Source organism: Lepisosteus platostomus, chromosome 6 (genome assembly GCF_059453375.1).
Source record: "Lepisosteus platostomus isolate fLepPlt1 chromosome 6, fLepPlt1.hap1, whole genome shotgun sequence".
NCBI classification, from domain to species: domain Eukaryota; kingdom Metazoa; phylum Chordata; class Actinopteri; order Semionotiformes; family Lepisosteidae; genus Lepisosteus; species Lepisosteus platostomus.
In genome coordinates this window covers 11,463,515-11,488,776 of record NC_142616.1, presented here as the reverse complement: position 1 = coordinate 11,488,776, position 25,262 = coordinate 11,463,515, and the positions used below count along the sequence as shown (strand labels likewise).

Genomic DNA, 25,262 nt, shown 5'->3' with positions numbered 1-25,262 from the left:
CACAGTCGGCGTCACACACCACTTCACCAGGTAGTACACCACCGGCTACAACAACACAACACAGTCGGCGTCACACACCACTTCACCAGGTAGTACACCACCGGCTACAACAACACAACACAGTCAGCGTCACACACCACTTCACCAGGTAGTACACCACCGGCTACAACAACAACACAACACCAGCACACAGTCAGCGTCACACACCACTTCACCAGGTAGTACTCCACCGGCTACAACAACACAACACAGTCAGCGTCACACACCACTTCACCAGGTAGTACACCACCGGCTACAACAACACAACACAGTCAGCGTCACACACCACTTCACCAGGTAGTACACCACCGGCTACAACAACACAACACAGTCAGCGTCACACACCACTTCACCAGGTAGTACACCACCGGCTACAACAACACAACACAGTCGGCGTCACACACCACTTCACCAGGTAGTACACCACCGGCTACAACAACACAACACAGTCGGCGTCACACACCACTTCACCAGGTAGTACACCACCGGCTACAACAACACAACACAGTCGGCGTCACACACCACTTCACCAGGTAGTACACCACCGGCTACAACAACACAACACAGTCGGCGTCACACACCACTTCACCAGGTAGTACACCACCGGCTACAACAACACAACACAGTCGGCGTCACACACCACTTCACCAGGTAGTACACCACCGGCTACAACAACACAACACAGTCGGCGTCACACACCACTTCACCAGGTAGTACACCACCGGCTACAACAACACAACACAGTCAGCGTCACACACCACTTCACCAGGTAGTACACCACCGGCTACAACAACAACACAACACCAGCACACAGTCAGCGTCACACACCACTTCACCAGGTAGTACTCCACCGGCTACAACAACACAACACAGTCAGCGTCACACACCACTTCACCAGGTAGTACACCACCGGCTACAACAACACAACACAGTCAGCGTCACACACCACTTCACCAGGTAGTACACCACCGGCTACAACAACACAACACAGTCGGCGTCACACACCACTTCACCAGGTAGTACACCACCGGCTACAACAACACAACACAGTCGGCGTCACACACCACTTCACCAGGTAGTACACCACCGGCTACAACAACACAACACAGTCGGCGTCACACACCACTTCACCAGGTAGTACACCACCGGCTACAACAACACAACACAGTCGGCGTCACACACCACTTCACCAGGTAGTACACCACCGGCTACAACAACACAACACAGTCGGCGTCACACACCACTTCACCAGGTAGTACACCACCGGCTACAACAACACAACACAGTCGGCGTCACACACCACTTCACCAGGTAGTACACCACCGGCTACAACAACACAACACAACACCAGCACACAGTCAGCGTCACACACAACTTCACCAGGTAGTACTCCACCGGCTACAACAACACAACACAGTCAGCGTCACACACCACTTCACCAGGTAGTACACCACCGGCTACAACAACAACACAACACCAGCACACAGTCAGCGTCACACACAACTTCACCAGGTAGTACTCCACCGGCTACAACAACACAACACAGTCAGCGTCACACACCACTTCACCAGGTAGTACACCACCGGCTACAACAACACAACACAGTCGGCGTCACACACCACTTCACCAGGTAGTACACCACCGGCTACAACACAACACCAGCACACAGTCAGCGTCACACACAACTTCACCAGGTAGTACTCCACCGGCTACAACAACACAACACAGTCAGCGTCACACACCACTTCACCAGGTAGTACACCACCGGCTACAACAACACAACACAGTCAGCGTCACACACCACTTCACCAGGTAGTACACCACCGGCTACAACAACACAACACAGTCAGCGTCACACACCACTTCACCAGGTAGTACACCACCGGCTACAACAACACAACACAGTCGGCGTCACACACCACTTCACCAGGTAGTACACCACCGGCTACAACAACACAACACAGTCGGCGTCACACACCACTTCACCAGGTAGTACACCACCGGCTACAACAACACAACACAGTCGGCGTCACACACCACTTCACCAGGTAGTACACCACCGGCTACAACAACAACACAACACCAGCACACAGTCAGCGTCACACACCACTTCACCAGGTAGTACTCCACCGGCTACAACAACACAACACAGTCAGCGTCACACACCACTTCACCAGGTAGTACACCACCGGCTACAACAACAACACAACACAGTCAGCGTCACACACCACTTCACCAGGTAGTACACCACCGGCTACAACAACACAACACAGTCAGCGTCACACACCACTTCACCAGGTAGTACACCACCGGCTACAACAACAACACAACACCAGCACACAGTCAGCGTCACACACCACTTCACCAGGTAGTACACCACCGGCTACAACAACACAACACCAGCACACAGTCAGCGTCACACACCACTTCACCAGGTAGTACACCACAGGCTACAACAACAACACAACACCAGCACACAGTCAGCGTCACACACCACTTCACCAGGTAGTACTCCACCGGCTACAACAACACAACACAGTCAGCGTCACACACCACTTCACCAGGTAGTACACCACCGGCTACAACAACAACACAACACCAGCACACAGTCAGCGTCACACACCACCTCACCAGTTAGCACACTGCCAAGTACAACACCGCAACACACAGTGCAACACCCGACTTCACCAGGCAACAACAGCGCCTCACGCTGTGAAAGGCAAAGCCGGTGGAACCGGGCCCCCCTCACCTCTCCGTTGTCCTTGTCCACACTGTGGGACTCGTCCAGGATCCTGTCCACCTCCACATAGTCGGGGTTGAAGGGCTCCTCGTCCTGCACACGGAGGGAGAGGAGAGACCAGGACAGAGGACAGAAGGACGGAGGGAGAGAGGGACGAGAGGGAGGTGAGATAAACCAGCCGGGAAGAACCGACTGAGACGCCCGGACCTTCGGGCACAGGAAGAGAAGAGACATCCAAAATAAATCGCGCCAACCCCCCCGCGCAATCCCCGGTTTCGTAGGTCAACGTCTGATCCTCAATCAGCAAAGACCGAGAAGGCAGGTGACGATAAATCCCACTTCAGAGAGCAACGGGGCTCGAATCGAGCTGTGACCGGGTCAAATCAAACACAAACAAACGAGACAGCGCCCCCTCCAGGATCAGGAGTGCATTACCACTAACACAAAGGACACCGCGCCGCCCTAGGGAAGGGACGTCTTCTCCAGGGATGGACACACACATTTGAAAGCAAGCACAGCTGCACACTTTGTGACGCTGTCGGGATTCGAGATGCTTGACCCCCACGCGGTTTGGAACACGGAGGGGAAAAATAAAAACCCGATCTGAAACGAACTTGCCACGGGGGCGTGACGGGGAGCCCGAGGCAGCTCACTCCCGCCCTCACTGACCTCCTGGAACAGGTGCCGCATCTGAGCCATCTTGGTCTTGAACCTCTTGAGCTTCTGGTGGATCCGCTTGTCCCTCTCCAGCTGCTCCATGGTGGCCCACTCACAGTGCAGGTACGAGCTGAGGTCCAGAGGCAGGTTTCCATTAGTGTCTCTGTGTGAGAAGCGTCTCTGGGGTCTGTATTAATCTGTGTGTGGGGTGTCTCTGGGGTCTGGATGAGGGTCTGTATTAATCTCTCTGTGTGTGGGGTGTCTCTGGGGTCTGGATGAGGGTCTGTATTAATCTCTCTGTGTGTGGGGTGTCTCTAGGGTCTGTATTAGGGTCTGTATTAATCTCTCTGTGTGAGGAGTGTCTCTGGGTTCTGTATTAGGGTCTGTATTAATCTCTGTGTGAGGAGTGTCTCTGGGGTCTGAATTAGGGCCTGTATTAATCTCTGAGTGAGGAGTGTCTCTGGGGTCTGTATTAGGGTCTGTATTAATCTCTGTGTGAGGAGTGTCTCTAGGGTCTGTATTAGGGTCTGTATTAATCTCTGTGTAAGGAGTGTCTCTAGGGTCTATATTAATCTCTGTGTTACTAAAGTGTATGCTAATCTCCAGATTAACACGTGCTCCATCATATGATGCTTAGTCCTGCTCATACTTACTAGTTCTTGTATTTCACAAAGAACTCCTCCACATTGACGTACTGACCAGGGGAGATCTGCAAAACAGAGAGGCAGGGAGCTTGAGCACACAGATTAAGACCCGACAGCTACTCAGCACACAGCCCATGTCCATTCAACAACTCTCACAGCGGTCTTCAACCACCCACAGTCCCCCACAGCACCACCCCACTGTCTTCAACCACCCACAGAACCACCCCCACTGTCTTCAACCACCCACAGTCCCCCCCCACTGTCTTCAACCCCCCACAGTCACCCACACCCACAGTGACACCCCACTGTCTTCAACCCCCCACAGTGACACCCCACTGTCTTCAACCACCCACAGTCCCCCCCCACTGTCTTCAACCACCCACAGTCAACCACGCCCACAGTGACACCCCACTGTCTTCAACCCCCCACAGTCACCCACACTCACAGTGACACCCCACTGTCTTCAACCACCCACAGTGACACCCCAGTCTTCAACCACCCACAGTGACACCCCAGTCTTCAACCACCCACAGTCAACCACACTCACAGTGACACCCCACCGTCTTCAACCACCCACAGTCCCCCACACCCACAGTCCCCCCCCACTGTCTTCAACCCCCCACAGTCACCCACGCCCACAGTGACACCCCACTGTCTTCAACCACCCACAGTGACACCCCAGTCTTCAACCACCCACAGTGACACCCCAGTCTTCAACCACCCACAGTCCCCCACACCCACAGTGACACCCCAGTCTTCAACCACCCACAGTGACACCCCAGTCTTCAACCACCCACAGTCCCCCACACCCACAGTGACACCCCAGTCTTCAACCACCCACAGTGACACCCCAGTCTTCAACCACCCACAGTCCCCCACACCCACAGTCCCCCCCCACTGTCTTCAACCCCCCACAGTCACCCACGCCCACAGTGACACCCCACTGTCTTCAACCACCCACAGTCACCCACACTCACAGTGACACCCCACTGTCTTCAACCACCCACAGTGACACCCCAGTCTTCAACCACCCACAGTGACACCCCAGTCTTCAACCACCCACAGTGACACCCCAGTCTTCAACCACCCACAGTCAACCACACTCACAGTGACACCCCACCGTCTTCAACCACCCACAGTCCCCCACACCCACAGTGACACCCCACTGTCTTCAACCCCCCACAGTGACACCCCACTGTCTTCAACCCCCCACAGTCCCCCACACTCACAGTGACACCCCACTGTCTTCAACCCCCCACAGTCACCCACACCCACAGTGACACCCCACTGTCTTCAACCACCCACAGTGACACCCCAGTCTTCAACCACCCACAGTGACACCCCAGTCTTCAACCACCCACAGTCACCCACACTCACAGTGACACCCCACTGTCTTCAACCACCCACAGTCCCCCACGCCCACAGCAACACCCCACTGTCTTCAACCACCCACAGTCCCCCACACCCACAGTGACACCCCACTGTCTTCAACCACCCACAGTCCCCCACAGCACCACCCCACTGTCTTCAACCACCCACAGAACCACCCCCACTGTCTTCAACCACCCACAGTCCCCCCCCACTGTCTTCAACCACCCACAGTCAACCACGCCCACAGTGACACCCCACTGTCTTCAACCCCCCACAGTCACCCACACTCACAGTGACACCCCACTGTCTTCAACCACCCACAGTGACACCCCAGTCTTCAACCACCCACAGTGACACCCCAGTCTTCAACCACCCACAGTCCCCCACACCCACAGTGACACCCCAGTCTTCAACCACCCACAGTGACACCCCAGTCTTCAACCACCCACAGTCAACCACACTCACAGTGACACCCCACTGTCTTCAACCACCCACAGTCCCCCACACCCACAGCGACACCCCACTGTCTTCAACCACCCACAGTCAACCACGCCCACAGTGACACCCCACTGTCTTCAACCACCCACAGTGACACCCCAGTCTTCAACCACCCACAGTGACACCCCAGTCTTCAACCACCCACAGTGACACCCCAGTCTTTAACCACCCACAGTCACCCACACTCACAGTGACACCCCACTGTCTTCAACCCCCCACAGTGACACCCCACTGTCTTCAACCACCCACAGTCCCCCCCCACTGTCTTCAACCACCCACAGTCAACCACGCCCACAGTGACACCCCACTGTCTTCAACCCCCCACAGTCACCCACACTCACAGTGACACCCCACTGTCTTCAACCACCCACAGTCACCCCCCACTGTCTTCAACCCCCCACAGTCACCCACACCCACAGTGACACCCCACTGTCTTCAACCCCCCACAGTGACACCCCACTGTCTTCAACCACCCACAGTCCCCCCCCACTGTCTTCAACCACCCACAGTCAACCACGCCCACAGTGACACCCCACTGTCTTCAACCCCCCACAGTCACCCACACTCACAGTGACACCCCACTGTCTTCAACCACCCACAGTGACACCCCAGTCTTCAACCACCCACAGTGACACCCCAGTCTTCAACCACCCACAGTCAACCACACTCACAGTGACACCCCACTGTCTTCAACCACCCACAGTCCCCCACGCCCACAGTGACACCCCACTGTCTTCAACCACCCACAGTGACACCCCAGTCTTCAACCACCCACAGTCACCCACACTCACAGTGACACCCCACTGTCTTCAACCACCCACAGTCAACCACGCCCACAGTGACATCCCACTGTCTTCAACCCCCCACAGTCACCCACACTCACAGTGACACCCCACTGTCTTCAACCACCCACAGTGACACCCCACTGTCTTCAACCACCCACAGTCCCCCACACCCACAGTGACACCCCACTGTCTTCAACCACCCACAGTCCCCCACGCCCACAGTGACACCCCACTGTCTTCAACCACCCACAGTGACACCCCAGTCTTCAACCACCCACAGTCCCCCACACTCACAGTGACACCCCACTGTCTTCAACCACCCACAGTCCCCCACACCCACAGTGACACCCCACTGTCTTCAACCACCCACAGCGACACCCCACTGTCTTCAACCACCCACAGTGACACCCCAGTCTTCAACCACCCACAGTGACACCCCAGTCTTTAACCACCCAGTCACCCACACTCACAGTGACACCCCACTGTCTTCAACCACCAACAGTGACACCCCAGTCTTCAACCACCCACAGTGACACCCCAGTCTTCAACCACCCACAGTCACCCACACTCACAGTGACACCCCACTGTCTTCAACCACCAACAGTGACACCCCAGTCTTCAACCACCCACAGTGACACCCCAGTCTTTAACCACCCACAGTCACCCACACCCACAGTGACACCCCACTGTCTTCAACCACCCACAGTGACACCCCACTGTCTTCAACCCCCCACAGTGACACCCCACTGTCTTCAACCCCCCACAGTCCCCCACACTCACAGTGACACCCCACTGTCTTCAACCCCCCACAGTCACCCACACCCACAGTGACACCCCACTGTCTTCAACCACCCACAGTGACACCCCAGTCTTCAACCACCCACAGTGACACCCCAGTCTTCAACCACCCACAGTCCCCCACACCCACAGTGACACCCCACTGTCTTCAACCACCCACAGTCCCCCACGCCCACAGCGACACCCCACTGTCTTCAACCACCCACAGTGACACCCCACTGTCTTCAACCACCCACAGTGACACCCCACTGTCTTCAACCACCCACAGTTCCCCACGCCCACAGTGACACCCCACTGTCTTCAACCACCCACAGTTCCCCACGCCCACAGCGACACCCCACTGTCTTCAACCACCCACAGTCCCCCACAGTGACACCCCACTGTCTTCAACCACCCACAGTCCCCCACGCCCACAGTGACACCCCACTGTCTTCAACCCCCCACAGTCACCCACGCCCACAGTGACACCCCACTGTCTTCAACCACCCACAGCGACACCCCACTGTCTTCAACCACCCACAGCGACACCCCACTGTCTTCAACCCCCCACAGTCACCCACACTCACAGTGACACCCCACTGTCTTCAACCACCCACAGTCCCCCACGCCCCCAGTGACCCCCCGCCGTCTTCAACCACCCACAGTCCCCCACGCCCACACTGAGGTACAGTAGCTGCCCACTGTGTGAACTCCCCCACGCCCACACTCCCTCTGACCCACCTCTTTCCTGCTGACCCGCATGGAAAGCACTTTATCCACGATGGCAGCATCCTCCTCGCTGGGGTTCTCCTGCAAGACCATTAACATCATCATCAGCTGAGCTCTCCAGCTCTCCCCCACACTTCACCTACAATTCTACTGAGTGACCCAAGAACCCTCAACTCATTCCTCGACCCATGTCTTCATCTCTGTAAACTCCTAACTCCCAGCAGTGTTCAGTCAGTGTGTCTGTATGAACCCCTCTCTCTCAGTGCAGTGTTAATGTACTGGAGTGTCCAGTCAGTCAGTGTGTCTGTATGAACCCCTCTCTCTCAGTGCAGTGTTAATGTACTGGAGTGTCCAGTCAGTCAGTGTGTCTGTATGAACCCCTCTCTCTCAGTGCAGTGTTAATGTACTGGAGTGTCCAGTCAGTCAGTGTGTCTGTATGAACCCCTCTCTCTCAGTGCAGTGTTAATGTACTGGAGTGTCCAGTCAGTCAGTGTGTCTGTATGAACCCCTCTCTCTCAGTGCAGTGTTAATGTACTGGAGTGTCCAGTCAGTCAGTGTGTCTGTATGAACCCCTCTCTCTCAGTGCAGTGTTAATGTACTGGAGTGTCCAGTCAGTGTGTCTGTATGAACCCCTCTCTCTCAGGGCAGTGTTAATGTACTGGAGTGTCCAGTCAGTCAGTGTGTCTGTATGAACCCCTCTCTCTCAGTGCAGTGTTAATGTACTGGAGTGTCCAGTCAGTCAGTGTGTCTGTATGAACCCCTCTCTCTCAGTGCAGTGTTAATGTACTGGAGTGTCCAGTCAGTCAGTGTGTCTGTATGAACCCCTCTCTCTCAGTGCAGTGTTAATGTACTGGAGTGTCCAGTCAGTCAGTGTGTCTGTATGAACCCCTCTCTCTCAGTGCAGTGTTAATGTACTGGAGTGTCCAGTCAGTGTGTCTGTATGAACCCCTCTCTCTCAGTGCAGTGTTAATGTACTGGAGTGTCCAGTCAGTCAGTGTGTCTGTATGAACCCCTCTCTCTCAGTGCAGTGTTAATGTACTGGAGTGTCCAGTCAGTCAGTGTGTCTGTATGAACCCCTCTCTCTCAGTGCAGTGTTAATGTACTGGAGTGTCCAGTCAGTCAGTGTGTCTGTATGAACCCCTCTCTCTCAGTGCAGTGTTAATGTACTGGAGTGTCCAGTCAGTCAGTGTGTCTGTATGAACCCCTCTCTCTCAGTGCAGTGTTAATGTACTGGAGTGTCCAGTCAGTCAGTGTGTCTGTATGAACCCCTCTCTCTCAGTGCAGTGTTAATGTACTGGAGTGTCCAGTCAGTCAGTGTGTCTGTATGAACCCCTCTCTCTCAGTGCAGTGTTAATGTACTGGAGTGTCCAGTCAGTCAGTGTGTCTGTATGAACCCCTCTCTCTCAGTGCAGTGTTAATGTACTGGAGTGTCCAGTCAGTCAGTGTGTCTGTATGAACCCCTCTCTCTCAGTGCAGTGTTAATGTACTGGAGTGTCCAGTCAGTGTGTCTGTATGAACCCCTCTCTCTCAGTGCAGTGTTAATGTACTGGAGTGTCCAGTCAGTCAGTGTGTCTGTATGAACCCCTCTCTCTCAGTGCAGTGTTAATGTACTGGAGTGTCCAGTCAGTCAGTGTGTCTGTATGAACCCCTCTCTCTCAGTGCAGTGTTCATGTACTGGAGTGTCCAGTCAGTGTGTCTGTATGAACCCCTCTCTCTCAGGGCAGTGTTAATGTACTGGAGTGTCCAGTCAGTCAGTGTGTCTGTATGAACCCCTCTCTCTCAGTGCAGTGTTAATGTACTGGAGTGTCCAGTCAGTCAGTGTGTCTGTATGAACCCCTCTCTCTCAGTGCAGTGTTAATGTACTGGAGTGTCCAGTCAGTCAGTGTGTCTGTATGAACCCCTCTCTCTCAGGGCAGTGTTAATGTACTGGAGTGTCCAGTCAGTCAGTGTGTCTGTATGAACCCCTCTCTCTCAGGGCAGTGTTAATGTACTGGAGTGTCCAGTCAGTGTGTCTGTATGAACCCCTCTCTCTCAGTGCAGTGTTCATGTACTGGAGTGTCCAGTCAGTCAGTGTGTCTGTATGAACCCCTCTCTCTCAGTGCAGTGTTAATGTACTGGAGTGTTCAGTCAGTCAGTGTGTCTGTATGAACCCCTCTCTCTCAGTGCAGTGTTAATGTACTGGAGTGTCCAGTCAGTCAGTGTGTCTGTATGAACCCCTCTCTCTCAGTGCAGTGTTAATGGACTGGAGTGTCCAGTCAGTCAGTGTGTCTGTATGAACCCCTCTCTCTCAGTGCAGTGTTAATGTACTGGAGTGTCCAGTCAGTCAGTGTGTCTGTATGAACCCCTCTCTCTCAGGGCAGTGTTAATGTACTGGAGTGTCCAGTCAGTGTGTCTGTATGAACCCCTCTCTCTCAGTGCAGTGTTAATGTACTGGAGTGTCCAGTCAGTGTGTCTGTATGAACCCCTCTCTCTCAGTGCAGTGTTCATGTACTGGAGTGTCCAGTCAGTCAGTGTGTCTGTATGAACCCCTCTCTCTCAGTGCAGTGTTAATGTACTGGAGTGTCCAGTCAAGCAGTGTGTCTGTATGAACCCCTCTCTCTCAGTGCAGTGTTAATGTACTGGAGTGTCCAGTCAGTGTGTCTGTATGAACCCCTCTCTCTCAGTGCAGTGTTCATGTACTGGAGTGTCCAGTCAGTGTGTCTGTATGAACCCCTCTCTCTCAGTGCAGTGTTCATGTACTGGAGTGTCCAGTCAGTCAGTGTGTCTGTATGAACCCCTCTCTCTCAGTGCAGTGTTAATGTACTGGAGTGTTCAGTCAGTCAGTGTGTCTGTATGAACCCCTCTCTCTCAGTGCAGTGTTAATGTACTGGAGTGTCCAGTCAGTCAGTGTGTCTGTATGAACCCCTCTCTCTCAGTGCAGTGTTAATGGACTGGAGTGTCCAGTCAGTCAGTGTGTCTGTATGAACCCCTCTCTCTCAGTGCAGTGTTAATGTACTGGAGTGTCCAGTCAGTCAGTGTGTCTGTATGAACCCCTCTCTCTCAGGGCAGTGTTAATGTACTGGAGTGTCCAGTCAGTGTGTCTGTATGAACCCCTCTCTCTCAGTGCAGTGTTAATGTACTGGAGTGTCCAGTCAGTGTGTCTGTATGAACCCCTCTCTCTCAGTGCAGTGTTCATGTACTGGAGTGTCCAGTCAGTCAGTGTGTCTGTATGAACCCCTCTCTCTCAGTGCAGTGTTAATGTACTGGAGTGTCCAGTCAAGCAGTGTGTCTGTATGAACCCCTCTCTCTCAGTGCAGTGTTAATGTACTGGAGTGTCCAGTCAGTGTGTCTGTATGAACCCCTCTCTCTCAGTGCAGTGTTCATGTACTGGAGTGTCCAGTCAGTGTGTCTGTATGAACCCCTCTCTCTCAGTGCAGTGTTCATGTACTGGAGTGTCCAGGGTGGATTATCTCACCACGAAGAACTGCATGGCCGGCAGTCCATCCCCCTCCCCCAGCTGCTCTGGGATGGGCAGCTCCCTGCTCATGGTGGTGACGTCCACCTCCTCCTCCTGCTCGTCCTCGTCGTCCGTGATCTTGATGTCCAGGTCCTCGGTGTACTTCTTCCTCTTGACCTGCCGGTTGGAGCGCCGCTTCTGCGGGGGGGGGGAGAGGGTCAGGGCGGCCGAGGGGAGGGCAGGCCGAGGGGACCGGGAGGGGGAGACGGGCGAGACCCACCTGCAGGCCGCTCTCCTCCTCCTCCGCCCGGGGAGACGCCGGGGGGCTCAGCTCCCCTTCGGAGTTCTCCGAGGAGCCCGTCCGCTTCCGCTTCTTCCCAACCACCGGAGTGATGGTGCTGGGAGACAGGGAGAGACACAGGTCAGACTAAGGTGAGACAGAGAGAGACAGACAGATGGGGGGAGGTGCAGCGGGAGAGACAGACAGACAGACGGGGAGGAGTCGCAGCGGGAGACAGACAGACAGATAGACGGGGAGGAGTCGCAGCGGGAGACAGACAGACAGATAGACGGATGGGGGGAGAGTCAGACAGATGGGGGGGAGGCACAGCGGGAGACAGACAGACAGACAGGGAGGAAGCGCAGAGGGAGAAAGACAGACGGGGGGGAGGCGCAGAGGGAGACAGAGACAGAAAGAGACAGGGGGAGGCGCAGAGGGAGACAGAGAGACAGACGGGGGGGAGGCGCAGAGGGAGACAGAGAGACAGACGGGGGGGAGGCGCAGAGGGAGACAGAGACAGACGGGGGGGAGGCGCAGAGGGAGACAGACAGACAGACGGGGGGAGGCGCAGAGACAGACAGACAGACAGACAGACAGACAGACAGACAGACAGACAGACAGACAGACAGACAGACAGACAGACGGGGGGGAGGCGCAGAGGGAGACAGACAGACGGGGGAGGCGCAGAGGGAGACGGACAGACGGGGGAGGCGCAGAGGGAGACGGACAGACGGGGGAGGCGCAGAGGGAGACGGACAGACGGGGGAGGCGCAGAGGGAGACGGACAGACGGGGGAGGCGCAGAGGGAGACGGACAGACGGGGGAGGCGCAGAGGGAGACAGAGAAAAGGAGCACGAGGTGAGGAAGGGAGAGACGGGGGCCACACACACACACACTCACTTGGTCTTGCTCTTGCTCTTGCTCTTGCTCCCTCCCCCGGCCCCGCCCCCCGCGGCCCCGCCCCCGCCGGCCACGCCCCCCTTGCCCTTCTTCGCCGCCGCCTTGCCCGCGCTCCCGCCGGGGCCGCCGGCCTTCTTCTTCCCGCCGGCCGCCCCCCCGCCGGCCGGCCGCTTCCGGCCGGGGGCCAGGGAGGAGGAGGAGGAGCAGGAGGAGGAGGCGGAGCCGGCGGCGGCCCCGCCCGCGTCCGCCTGGCCGCCGGGGGCGACGGCGGGCAGCTCGTCCAGGTTGAGCACGCGCGGGATGTTGCGCTCGCCCCGGGCCTTGGCCCGCGCGATGGCCTCCGCCACGATGCGGTTGGCCTTCTCCTGCTTGCGGAGGTGCTCCAGGCGGCGCGTGGACTCCGAGCCCCCCGGCGAGGGGGAGGGGGCGGCGGCGGCCGAGGAGGAGGAGGAGGAGGAGGCGACGGCCGCGGTGGCGTTGATGACCTTGACCACGGAGACGCTGCCCGGGGAGCCCCCACTCTGGGAGGAGCCACTCTGAGAAAGAGAGAGAGAGAGAGAGGGGCGCTTCCTGTGAGCCCGGGAACTGGGGCACAGCATGTACACGACAGGGGGTCCCCCCAGGACACGCCGGGGTTCAGGAGGGGGGGGGGGGGGGGTAGGGGACACGCACACAGAGAGGCGTGCCCACAAGGGAGGGGTCCTACCTCCCCGCGGAGCAACGGAAACGGGCAGCGCCCGGGAGAGGGAGTGTCAGGCGGGAGGAGTTTCCCTCAGGGGTTGATGGGATAGCGCCGTGAGCGGGACTGAGCGATCGGCTCACAAATAAACAAATACAGGCCTGGGGGGGGGGCTGTTATCAGTCCAGGTTCGGCTCCTAAATCGCTCAACATCTAGAGACGAGAAGGGGAACTAATGTCCGTAAGGAATACCGCCATCGGCTGCAGAGCGAAACGAGCCTTAACGAGTATCCCAGGGAAGAGCTGGGAAACCCCAACTGCTCGCCCGTCCTGCGGGGCTGCCGACTGCACTGGCCTCGGGAAGCCCCAGCTCCTGCTCTCCGAACAGAAGGCGCGGGAGAGACGGGGCTCTGTCTCAACAGGGGGTGGGAGGGGTGTGTGTCTGAACAGGGGGCGCGGGAGAGACGGGGCTCTGTCCCAACACAGGGAGGGAGGGGTGTGTGTCTGAACAGGGGGCGCGGGAGAGACGGGGCTCTGTCCCAACACAGGGAGGGAGGGGTGTGTGTCTGAACAGGGGGCGCGGGAGAGACGGGGCTCTGTCCCAACACAGGGAGGGAGGGGTGTGTGTCCGAACAGGGGGCGCAGGAGAGACGGGGCTCTGTCCCAACACAGGGAGGGAGGGGTGTGTGTCCAAACAGGGGGTGCAAGAGAGACGGGGCTCTGTCCCAACACAGGGAGGGAGGGGTGTGTGTCCAAACAGGGGGTGCAAGAGAGACGGGGCTCTGTCCCAACACAGGGAGGGAGGGGCTCTGTCCGAACAGGGGGCGCGGGAGAGACGGGGCTCTGTCCCAACACAGGGAGGGAGGGGTGTGTGTCCGAACAGGGGGCGCGGGAGAGACGGGGCTCTGTCCCAACACAGGGAGGGAGGGGTGTGTGTCCGAACAGGGGGCGCGGGAGAGACGGGGCTCTGTCCGGACGCGGGGTGTCGTACCTGGGGCTGCAGCAGCAGTTTCAGCGGCACGGCCAGCCTCTGGCCCTGGCCCTGGGCGATCTGGAGCACCTGCTGACCCCCAGCGCAGGGCCCCTGCGACACCAGCTGCAGCTGCGGGCGACACGCGGCAAACGTCAACACTTCCACCTGCCCCACCTGCCCCACACTGCCCCACCCGCCCACCACTTCATTCCTGGGATAGCACCCCCACTGCCTCCTGCCCCACCTGCCCCACACTGCCCCACCTGCCCACCACTTCATTCCTGGGATAGCACCCCCACTGCCTCCTGCCCCACCTGCCCCACACTGCCCCACCTGCCCACCACTTCATTCCTGGGATAGCACCCCCACTGCCTCCTGCCCCACCTGCCCCCACACTGCCCCACCTGCCCACCACTTCATTCCTGGGATAGCACCCCCACTGCCTCCTGCCCCACCTGCCCCCACACTGCCCCACCTGCCCACCACTTCATTCCTGGGATAGCACCCCCACTGCCTCCTGCCCCACCTGCCCCCACACTGCCCCACCTGCCCACCACTTCATTCCTGGGATAGCACCCCCACTGCCTCCTGCCCCACCTGCCCCCACACTGCCCCACCTGCCCACCACTTCATTCCTGGGATAGCACCCCCACTGCCTCCTGCCCACCACGCCCACTCTCTTTCTCTCCACCTGCCCCACCCCTCTCCACCTGCCCCCCCACCCCCACTGCCTCCTGCCCCACCCCTCTCCACCCCCACTGCCTCCCGCCCCCCCCCTCTCCACCTGACCCCCCCCCTCTCCACACCTACTGCCTCCTGCCCCCACACTGCCCCACCCGCCCACCACTTCATTCCTGGGATAGCACCCCCACTGCCTCCTGCCCCCCCCCCTCTCCACCTGCCCCCCCACCCCCACTGCCTCCTGCCCCACCCCTCTCCACCTGCCCCTCCACCCCCACTGCCTCCTGCCCCACCCCTCTCCACCTGCCCCTCCACCCCCACTGCCTCCTGCCCCCCCTCACCTTGGCGCCCTGCGCGTTGGGCTGCTGCTGGACCTGCAGCTGGATGGTGAGGACCTTGGGCTGCCCGCCGGGCTGCCCGCCCCGCGCCTGCGTGAGAGCCGCCAGCTGGCCCCCCTGCAGCACCAGCTTGCCGGGCAGAGACCCCAGGACCAGCCGGGGCTGCTGGCCCCCCCCGGCCGCCCCCGTGCCCCCGGCCAAACTCACGGCCCCCCCAGCCTGGGGCGGCTGCTGCAGGACCAGAGTGATGCGTTTCGCTTCTCCCTGGGGGAGAGGAGAGAGCTGAATCGGGGGAACAGACACCCTCGAACCCCGGTCCTCACACCTCGGGGCCGAGCGAGAAGGGCACACACACAGAGGTACAGGGCTCCCCGAGACAGGGGCGTCTCCTCGAGCCCAGCAGGGGACACACACACACAGAGGTACAGGGCTCCCCGAGACAGGGGCGTCTCCTCGAGCCCAGCAGGGGACACACACACACACACAGAGGTACAGGGCTCCCCGAGACAGGCGCGTCTCCTCGAGCCCAGCAGGGGACACACACACACACACACAGAGGTACAGGGCTCCCCGAGACAGGGGCGTCTCCTCGAGCCCAGCAGGGGACACACACACACACACACAGAGGTACAGGGCTCCCCGAGACAGGGGCGTCTCCTCGAGCCCAGCAGGGGACACACACACACAGAGGTACAGGGCTCCCCGAGACAGGGGCGTCTCCTCGAGCCCAGCAGGGGACACACACACACAGAGGTACAGGGCTCCCCGAGACAGGGGCGTCTCCTCGAGCCCAGCAGGGGACACACACACACAGAGGTACAGGGCTCCCCGAGACAGGGGCGTCTCCTCGAGCCCAGCAGGACACACACACACACACACACACACACAGAGGTACAGGGCTCCCCGAGACAGGGGCGTCTCCTCGAGCCCAGCAGGACACACACACACACACACACACAGAGGTACAGGGCTCCCCGAGACAGAGGCGTCTCCTCGAGCCCAGCAGGACACACACACACAGAGGTACAGGGCTCCCCGAGACAGGGGCGTCTCCTCGAGCCCAGCAGGGGACACACAAGCACACACACACAGAGGTACAGGGCTCCCCGAGACAGGGGCGTCTCCTCGAGCCCAGCAGGACACACACACACAGAGGTACAGGGCTCCCCGAGACAGGGGCGTCTCCTCGAGCCCAGCAGGGGACACACAAGCACACACACACACAGAGGTACAGGGCTCCCCGAGACAGGGGCGTCTCCTCGAGCCCAGCAGGGGACACACACGCGCACACACACACACAGAGGTACAGGGCTCCCCGAGACAAGGGCGTCTCCTCGAGCCCAGCAGGGGACACACACGCGCACACACACACACACAGAGGTACAGGGCTCCCCGAGACAGGGGCGTCTCCTCGAGCCCAGCAGGACGCGCACACACACACACACAGAGGTACAGGGCTCCCCGAGACAGGGGCGTCTCCTCGAGCCCAGCAGGGGACACACACACACACACACACACAGAGGTACAGGGCTCCCCGAGACAGGGGCGTCTCCTCGAGCCCAGCAGGGGACACACACACACACACAGAGGTACAGGGCTCCCCGAGACAGGCGCGTCTCCTCGAGCCCAGCAGGGGACACACAAGCACACACACACAGAGGTACAGGGCTCCCCGAGACAGGGGCGTCTCCTCGAGCCCAGCAGGACACACACACACACACACACACACAGAGGTACAGGGCTCCCCGAGACAGGGGCGTCTCCTCGAGCCCAGCAGGGGACACGTGCGCGCATCTGCCGACCCACACACCCACACACCCACACACCCACACACCCACACACCCACACACCCACACACCCACACACAGTTCACCTGCCGGGCACCAGCGGACAGCGAGGCGGCGGAGGACAGGAGGACAGCGCTCTTACCTGCTGCGGCGCGGTGGCGAGGGTGATGCCTTGAGGCCGGGCGGCACCAGCTCCGCCCCCCTGCGCCTGGGCCTGGTTCTGGCCCTGCTGGGCCGGGATGGAGGTGAGCAGCACCTGCTTCAGCGGCCCGTTGGTGGTCTGGACCAGCCGCTGGACCCCGGAGCCCGGCTTGGGCTGGACCTGCACCTGCGCGGGGGCCTGGGCCGCCGGCGCCGCGCTCAGCACCGCCCCCCCGGACACGATGGACACGCCGGGCCGCAGCGGCGTGCCCGTCAGGACCTTGGCGATGGTGACCTTGCCCGGCGTGCCGCCGGCCTGGGTGACGGCCTGGAGCACCTGCTGCCCCTGCAGAGGAGCCTGGGAAGGCCCGGTCAGGCCCGAGGGGGCCTTCAGGATGACGATCTTGGGGGCCGCCTGCCCGGAGGCCGGGGCCCCCGCCGAGACGGGCACGGCCAGGGGCGACCCCAGCATCACCGCGCCGGCCGGGGGCGGGGCCTTGTCGGGGTCCTTGGGGCCCGAGGGCCCGGCGGCCTGGGGCGGCGGCGCCTGCTTGTGGGCCGCGGCGGCGCCGGCCGGGCTCACCTGGTCCAGGGCCAGCTGCAGGGCCTCCTCGATGGGGTCGGCGCCGCCCTGGCCGAACGTCTCCTCGGGCAGCGGGTCCAGGCTGAACAGGCTGGGGTCGTCGAACAGGTCCATGATGGGGTCAGCCATAGCTGCCCCCCCTGGGCGGCCCGGGACTCCGCCTCCTGCCCGAGTGGGGCTGCCCCGCCCGCCGCGGGCCGAGGGGGTGCGGGGAGGGGTCAGGCGGGGGTCAAGACAACCAACAAACGACACCGCCGAAATATCAGGGTACCGGGCAGTGACCCCAGCCGAAGCCTCTGTCTGTGTGGGCTCCTCGCACCCGGGACGCCCCGTCTGAGCCCTCGAGTCTCTGGAGACCAGCCCCCTGGCTGCCCCCCGCCTCGAACCGGGGACCTGGAGGGGCTCGCTGCCCGCTAGACGGCTCTCGGGGCCCCTCAGAGTCTCCTCTTCCTCGCCACCGTCAGCATCATCGTCGTAGTCTTCCTCTTCAGCAGGGTGCAGCAGTCCCGCCCTCCGCCGCTCCTCGGACACAGGCCTACGCCCGCAGCTGCGGCGCGCGGCCACAGGGGGGCGCCATGGAGCACAGCAGGGACGAAGCAGGAGAGGGGCGCCGGCGCCGGGAACCGTTGATCCGGATGCTCTGGGGGTAGGGAGAGAGGTGGCTCTGCGCGTTGGGGGGCTTCCTGTGCGGGATAGGGGGGCGCAGCTCTCTCAGTGATCGCGGGACCCGTCCTGCCAGGGAGAGGGAGAGACGTCACCTCCGAACACAGGGATGAGAAACCAGCACTGAGACCAGGACGGACCCCCCCACACACACACACAGTCACACTCGAGCCCGAGACAGCGCCTGTAGGACTGACCCCACACACACACACAGTCACACAGTCACACTCGAGCCCGAGACAGCGCCTGTAGGACTGACCCCACACACACACACAGTCACACTCGAGCCCGAGACAGCGCCTGTAGGACTGACCCCACACACACACACAGTCACACTCGAGCCCGAGACAGCGCCTGTAGGACTGACCCCACACACACACACAGTCACACTCGAGCCCGAGACAGCGCCTGTAGGACTGACCCCACACACACACACAGTCACACTCGAGCCCGAGACAGCGCCTGTAGGACTGACCCCACACACACACACAGTCACACTCGAGCCCGAGACAGCGCCTGTAGGACTGACCCCACACACACACACAGTCACACTCGAGCCCGAGACAGCGCCTGTAGGACTGACCCCACACACACACACAGTCACACTCGAGCCCGAGACAGCGCCTGTAGGACTGACCCCACACACACACACAGTCACACTCGAGCCAGAGACAGCGCCTGTAGGACTGACCCCACACACACACAGTCACACTCGAGCCAGAGACAGCGCCTGTAGGACTGACCCCACACACACACAGTCACACTCGAGCCCGAGACAGCGCCTGTAGGACTGACCCCACACACACAGTCACAGTCGAGCCAGAGACAGCGCCTGTAGGACTGACCCCACACACACAGTCACACTCGAGCCCGAGACAGCGCCTGTAGGACTGACCCCACACACACACACAGTCACACTCGAGCCAGAGACAGCGCCTGTAGGACTGACCCCACACACACACACAGTCACACTCGAGCGAGAGACAGCGCCTGTAGGACTGACCCCACACACACACACAGTCACACTGGAGCCAGAGACAGCGCCTGTAGGACTGACCCCACACACACACACAGTCACACTCGAGCCAGAGACAGCGCCTGTAGGACTGACCCCACACACACACACAGTCACACTCGAGCCAGAGACAGCGCCTGTAGGACTGACCCCACACACACACACACACAGTCACACTCGAGCCAGAGACAGCGCCTGTAGGACTGACCCCACACACACACACACACACACACACACACACACAGTCACACTCGAGCCAGAGACAGCGCCTGTAGGACTGACCCCACACACACACACACACACAGTCACACTCGAGCCAGAGACAGCACCTGTAGGACTGACCCCACACACACACAGTCACACTCGAGCCAGAGACAGCGCCTGTAGGACTGACCCCACACACACACAGTCACAGTCGAGCCCGAGACAGCACCTGTAGGACTGACCCCACACACACACACAGTCACACTCGAGCCAGAGACAGCGCCTGTAGGACTGACACACACTGTGATACAACACCAAGCACAAGACAGAGAATGCCCCAACACAGCATCTCTGCAACCTCCCGAGCTTCACAAATGGTGCATAGAAAACCCAAAACATTCGAGTACCATCTGCAAGAACTCCAACCAAACAACTTCTGAGCTCGACTAACACATCAATTACATAAGTAACACAGGCTGGAATGAAGACTAGCAGGTCTCGGGCAGCAGGTCCGTGTTGCAGGCAGAGGGTCAGTGCATCAGACAGTATCTCGGGCATCAGGTCAGTGTCGCGGGCAGAGGGTCAGGCAGCAGGTCAGTATCACGGGACGTGCCTCGGGCAGCAGGTCCGTGCCTCGGGCAGCGGGTCAGTTCATCGGACAGTATCTCGGGCATCAGGTCAGTGTCATGGGCAGTGCCTCGGGCAGCAGGTCAATGCATCAGACAGTATCTCGTGCACCGGGCAGAGGGTCAGTGCACCGGGCAGTTCCTCGTGCAGCACGTCAGTGCACCGGGCAGTGTCATGGGCAGAGGGGCAGTGTCATGGGCAGAGGGGCAGTGCACAGGGCAGTTCCTCGTGCAGCAGCTCAGTGTCATGGGCAGAGGGTCAGTGCACCGAGCAGCAGGTCAGTGCAGCAGGCAGAGGGTCAGTGCACCGGGCAGTTTCATGGGCAGAGGGTCAGTGCACCGGGCAGTCTCATGGTCAGAGGGTCAGTGCACCGGGCAGTGCCTCGAGCAGCAGGTCAGTGTTGCAAGCAGAGGGTCAGTGTCACGGGACATGCCTCGGGCAGCAGGTCAGTGTCATGAGCAGAGGGTCAGTGCACCAGGCAGTGTCATGGGCAGAGGGTCAGTGCACCGGGCAGTGTCATGGGCAGAGGGTCAGTGCACCGAGCAGCAGCTCAGTGTCATGGGCAGAGGGTCAGTGCACCGGGCAGTCTCATGGTCAGAGGGTCAGTGCACCGGGCAGTGCCTCGAGCAGCAGGTCAGTGTTGCAAGCAGAGGGTCAGTGTCACGGGACATGCCTCGGGCAGCAGGTCAGTGTCATGAGCAGAGGGTCAGTGCACCAGGCAGTGTCATGGGCAGAGGGTCAGTGCACCGGGCAGTGTCATGGGCAGAGGGTCAGTGCACCGAGCAGCAGCTCAGTGTCATGGGCAGAGGGTCAGTGCACCGGGCAGTTTCATGGTCAGAGGGTCAGTGCACCGGGCAGTGCCTCGAGCAGCAGGTCAGTGTTGCAAGCAGAGGGTCAGTGTCACGGGACATGCCTCGGGCAGCAGGTCAGTGTCATGAGCAGAGGGTCAGTGTCACGAGCAGAGGGTCAGTGCAGCAAGTCAGTGTCACAGGCAGAGGGTCAGTGTCACGGGACATGCCTCGGGCAGCAGGTCAGTTCATCGGACAGTATCTCGGGCATCAGGTCAGTGTCATGGGCAGAGGGTCAGGCAGCAGGTCAGTGTCACGGGACGTGCCTCGGGCAGCAGGTCCGTGCCTCGGGCAGCGGGTCAGTTCATCGGACAGTATCTCGGGCATCAGGTCAGTGTCATGGGCAGTGCCTCGGGCAGCAGGTCAATGCATCAGACAGTATCTCGTGCACCGGGCAGAGGGTCAGTGCACCGGGCAGTTCCTCGTGCAGCACGTCAGTGCACCGGGCAGTGTCATGGGCAGAGGGGCAGTGTCATGGGCAGAGGGGCAGTGCACAGGGCAGTTCCTCGTGCAGCAGCTCAGTGTCATGGGCAGAGGGTCAGTGCACCGAGCAGCAGGTCAGTGCAGCAGGCAGAGGGTCAGTGCACCGGGCAGTTTCATGGGCAGAGGGTCAGTGCACCGGGCAGTCTCATGGTCAGAGGGTCAGTGCACCGGGCAGTGCCTCGAGCAGCAGGTCAGTGTTGCAAGCAGAGGGTCAGTGTCACGGGACATGCCTCGGGCAGCAGGTCAGTGTCATGAGCAGAGGGTCAGTGCACCAGGCAGTGTCATGGGCAGAGGGTCAGTGCACCGGGCAGTGTCATGGGCAGAGGGTCAGTGCACCGAGCAGCAGCTCAGTGTCATGGGCAGAGGGTCAGTGCACCGGGCAGTCTCATGGTCAGAGGGTCAGTGCACCGGGCAGTGCCTCGAGCAGCAGGTCAGTGTTGCAAGCAGAGGGTCAGTGTCACGGGACATGCCTCGGGCAGCAGGTCAGTGTCATGAGCAGAGGGTCAGTGCACCAGGCAGTGTCATGGGCAGAGGGTCAGTGCACCGGGCAGTGTCATGGGCAGAGGGTCAGTGCACCGAGCAGCAGCTCAGTGTCATGGGCAGAGGGTCAGTGCACCGGGCAGTTTCATGGTCAGAGGGTCAGTGCACCGGGCAGTGCCTCGAGCAGCAGGTCAGTGTTGCAAGCAGAGGGTCAGTGTCACGGGACATGCCTCGGGCAGCAGGTCAGTGTCATGAGCAGAGGGTCAGTGTCACGAGCAGAGGGTCAGTGCAGCAAGTCAGTGTCACAGGCAGAGGGTCAGTGTCACGGGACATGCCTCGGGCAGCAGGTCAGTTCATCGGACAGTATCTCGGGCATCAGGTCAGTGTCATGGGCAGAGGGTCAGGCAGCAGGTCAGTGTCACGGGACGTGCCTCGGGCAGCAGGTCAGTGTCATGGGTAGAGGGTCAGGCAGCAGGTCAGTGTCACGGGACGTGCCTCGGGCAGCAGGTCAGTGTCATGGGTAGAGGGTCAGGCAGCAGGTCAGTGTCACGGGACATGCCTCGGGCAGCAGGTCAGTGTCGCGGGCAGAGGGTCAGGCAGCAGGTCAGTGTCACGGGACATGCCTCGGGCAGCAGGTCCGTGCCTCGGGCAGAGGGTCAGTTCATCGGACAGTATCTTGAGCATCAGGTCAGTGTCACAGGCAGAGGGCCAGCGTCATGGGCAGTGCCTCAGGCAGCAGGTCAGTGTCGCGGGCAGAGGGTCAGTGCAGCACGTCAGTCTCATGGGCAGAGGGTCAGTGCACCGGGCAGCAGCTCAGTGTCGCGGGCAGAGGGTCAGTGCCTCAGGCAGCCGGGCAGTGCCTCGGGCAGAGGGTCAGTGTACCAGGCAGTGTCACGGGCAGAGGGTCAGTGTCACGGGCAGTGCCTCTTGCAGTAGGTCAGTGGACTGGGCAGAGCATCACTGTCATGGGCAGTGTCTTGGGCAGCAGGTCAGTGTACTGGGCAGAGCATCAGTGTCACAGGCAGCAGGTCAGTGTCATGGGCAGCAGGTGCAGCAGTTCAGTGTCTCAGGCAGCAGGTCAGCGACTCAAGCAGAGCTCAGAGGACACCCCCAGGTGCCCCCACACTGCCCCTGTCCCCCAAGAACAGACGCTAACAGAGAGGCGCGCCGATACAGTCCAGCAATAACCCCACACACACACACTCAGGGCGCTCAGCGGCGCTATCCGCTCCAGGTATTCACAGTGGCAGGACCCTCGGGAAGCTCGAGAGGAAAAGCTGGGACTCGGATCCTGCGGGAATTCACACGGGAAGACAGCCCGTCCAGCACCAGCACACTTTCATCCCATACAGCGCCTTTCCACCCGGGGGCTGCGGGGAGGGGGGGGGGCTCATCGCAGCCAGGCAGCGTGAAGCAGCAGCCACAACACCACGCGTGAGCGAGACACGCAGGGAAGGAGACGCGAATACGGGACAAATGAAGGTGTATCCCGGGCTGGAGAGCGAAGGAAAGAGACGCGGCGTGTCGGCTGCCGGCGAGAGGAGAGAGATCGGGGCTTCGGCGGCGGCAGAGGGGAAAGTCTGCCGTCCTGCCCGGCTCCCAGCCTCACCGCCCGCCGCCGCCGCCGGGAAGACCCGGGCAGGATCGGACCGCGATGGAAGAGGAGTCAGCCTGCCTTCCCGACAGCAGCCTTCACCCCCACCCCCCTCACTTCCAAACACACAACACACCATCACGATGTTACAGCAGGGTGAAATTCTCCTTCGAGCCGAGCCTCGCCAGCGACACACAACGCTACACACACCACAACACAACACCACAGAGCCGAAAGACGGCCACACGGACTCCGCGGCCCCGGGCGAGCGAGCCGCCGCCGGCCGCCGGAGAGGAGATGCGCCCGCAGGAGAGAGGGAGAGAGAGGGGAAACTGAAAGTCACAAACTCCGGTGCGGGAGTCAAGACGGGAGACGCGATTTCCCGGGGGCTGCCTGCCGCAGACACGGGCACAGAAACACCGAGGAGCGGGGTAGCCAGCGGTCTCTCGCCCCCCGCACAACAACAACAACCACCACCTCCCTCCTCCTCTTCCTCCTCCCTCTCCCCTCTCCCTCAGCGAGCCGACCGAAGCAGCGTGCGGCTCCGCTCCGAACCCGCTCCCGCGACAGGCCGCGCCGCGCCTGGGCGCCGGGCGAGGGGACGCGGCCGGGGCCCCCGCGGGCCGCCGTCTGAGGCCGCCTCCCGGCAAAACCCGGCTCCCTCCCCCGCCCCCCCGCCCCCCCGCCGACTCCGGCCCTCCGCGCTCCTTTCGGGGTGTAAAAATTTACCTTTACCGCGACACACATGGCTTTCAGCGTCTCTCTCTCTCTCGCAACACTGTACGCTACAGGAAACGGCCGGAGCCAGAGCAGGAACTAACTTTCCTAAGCGACGCAGGGCCTCGCCTCAGCCTTCCCTATACCTCCTCCCCTCCCCCTCTATGCCCCGCCCCGTCCGGGGCTACGCAAGAGACGTCGGGCTGCGATTGGCCCAGCCCGCATGGGCGCTGACGGCTACCGGAACCCAATTGGCTGGAAGACGCTGTCGATCACGGTGTTAGTTGTGGAGGGGGGGAGGAGGAGGAGGGAGTGCGACAAGGCAGCGAGGGGGTAGTTCGGTTGAGAGCGCAGCGGGAGAGTGCGGCCTGGTGCGTTTCTAGGCAGGTTTGGAGCCTGAGATCCCTTCGCTTGTGCGCGGCGTCACAGCTCCCCCACCTCTCTCTCTCCCTCATCCCTTCCGAAAATAAAAAAAAAACCACAAAACCTGTCACACCACGACCCGCCAGGCCGGAGAAACAGTCAGGCGAGGACCGAGACTGCGTGAGAGCAACTTTCGCGTTTTAGGACCGGGAAAAAAAAACAACCCCACT

The 25,262-nt window shown here is 60.4% G+C and overlaps 1 protein-coding gene across 1 annotated transcript in view; it reads right to left on the bottom strand.

Annotated features, from left to right (window-relative positions):
* chd8 (chromodomain helicase DNA binding protein 8) overlaps nt 1–24,843 on the bottom strand; it is a 57,081-nt gene extending 32,238 nt beyond the window's left edge. Inside the window, exons 1-11 of the mRNA XM_088634218.1 lie at nt 24,682–24,843; nt 17,457–18,770; nt 15,531–15,791; nt 14,527–14,637; nt 12,857–13,392; nt 11,957–12,074; nt 11,695–11,874; nt 8,253–8,321; nt 4,090–4,145; nt 3,449–3,566; nt 2,789–2,872 (exon numbers count right to left, since the gene is read on the bottom strand). Coding sequence (XP_088490344.1) covers nt 2,789–2,872; nt 3,449–3,566; nt 4,090–4,145; nt 8,253–8,321; nt 11,695–11,874; nt 11,957–12,074; nt 12,857–13,392; nt 14,527–14,637; nt 15,531–15,791; nt 17,457–18,167 — 2,244 coding nt within the window. The 5' untranslated portion in view covers nt 18,168–18,770; nt 24,682–24,843. The remainder of the gene's footprint in view (nt 1–2,788; nt 2,873–3,448; nt 3,567–4,089; nt 4,146–8,252; nt 8,322–11,694; nt 11,875–11,956; nt 12,075–12,856; nt 13,393–14,526; nt 14,638–15,530; nt 15,792–17,456; nt 18,771–24,681) is intronic.
* Between the last annotated feature and the right edge of the window lie 419 nt (nt 24,844–25,262).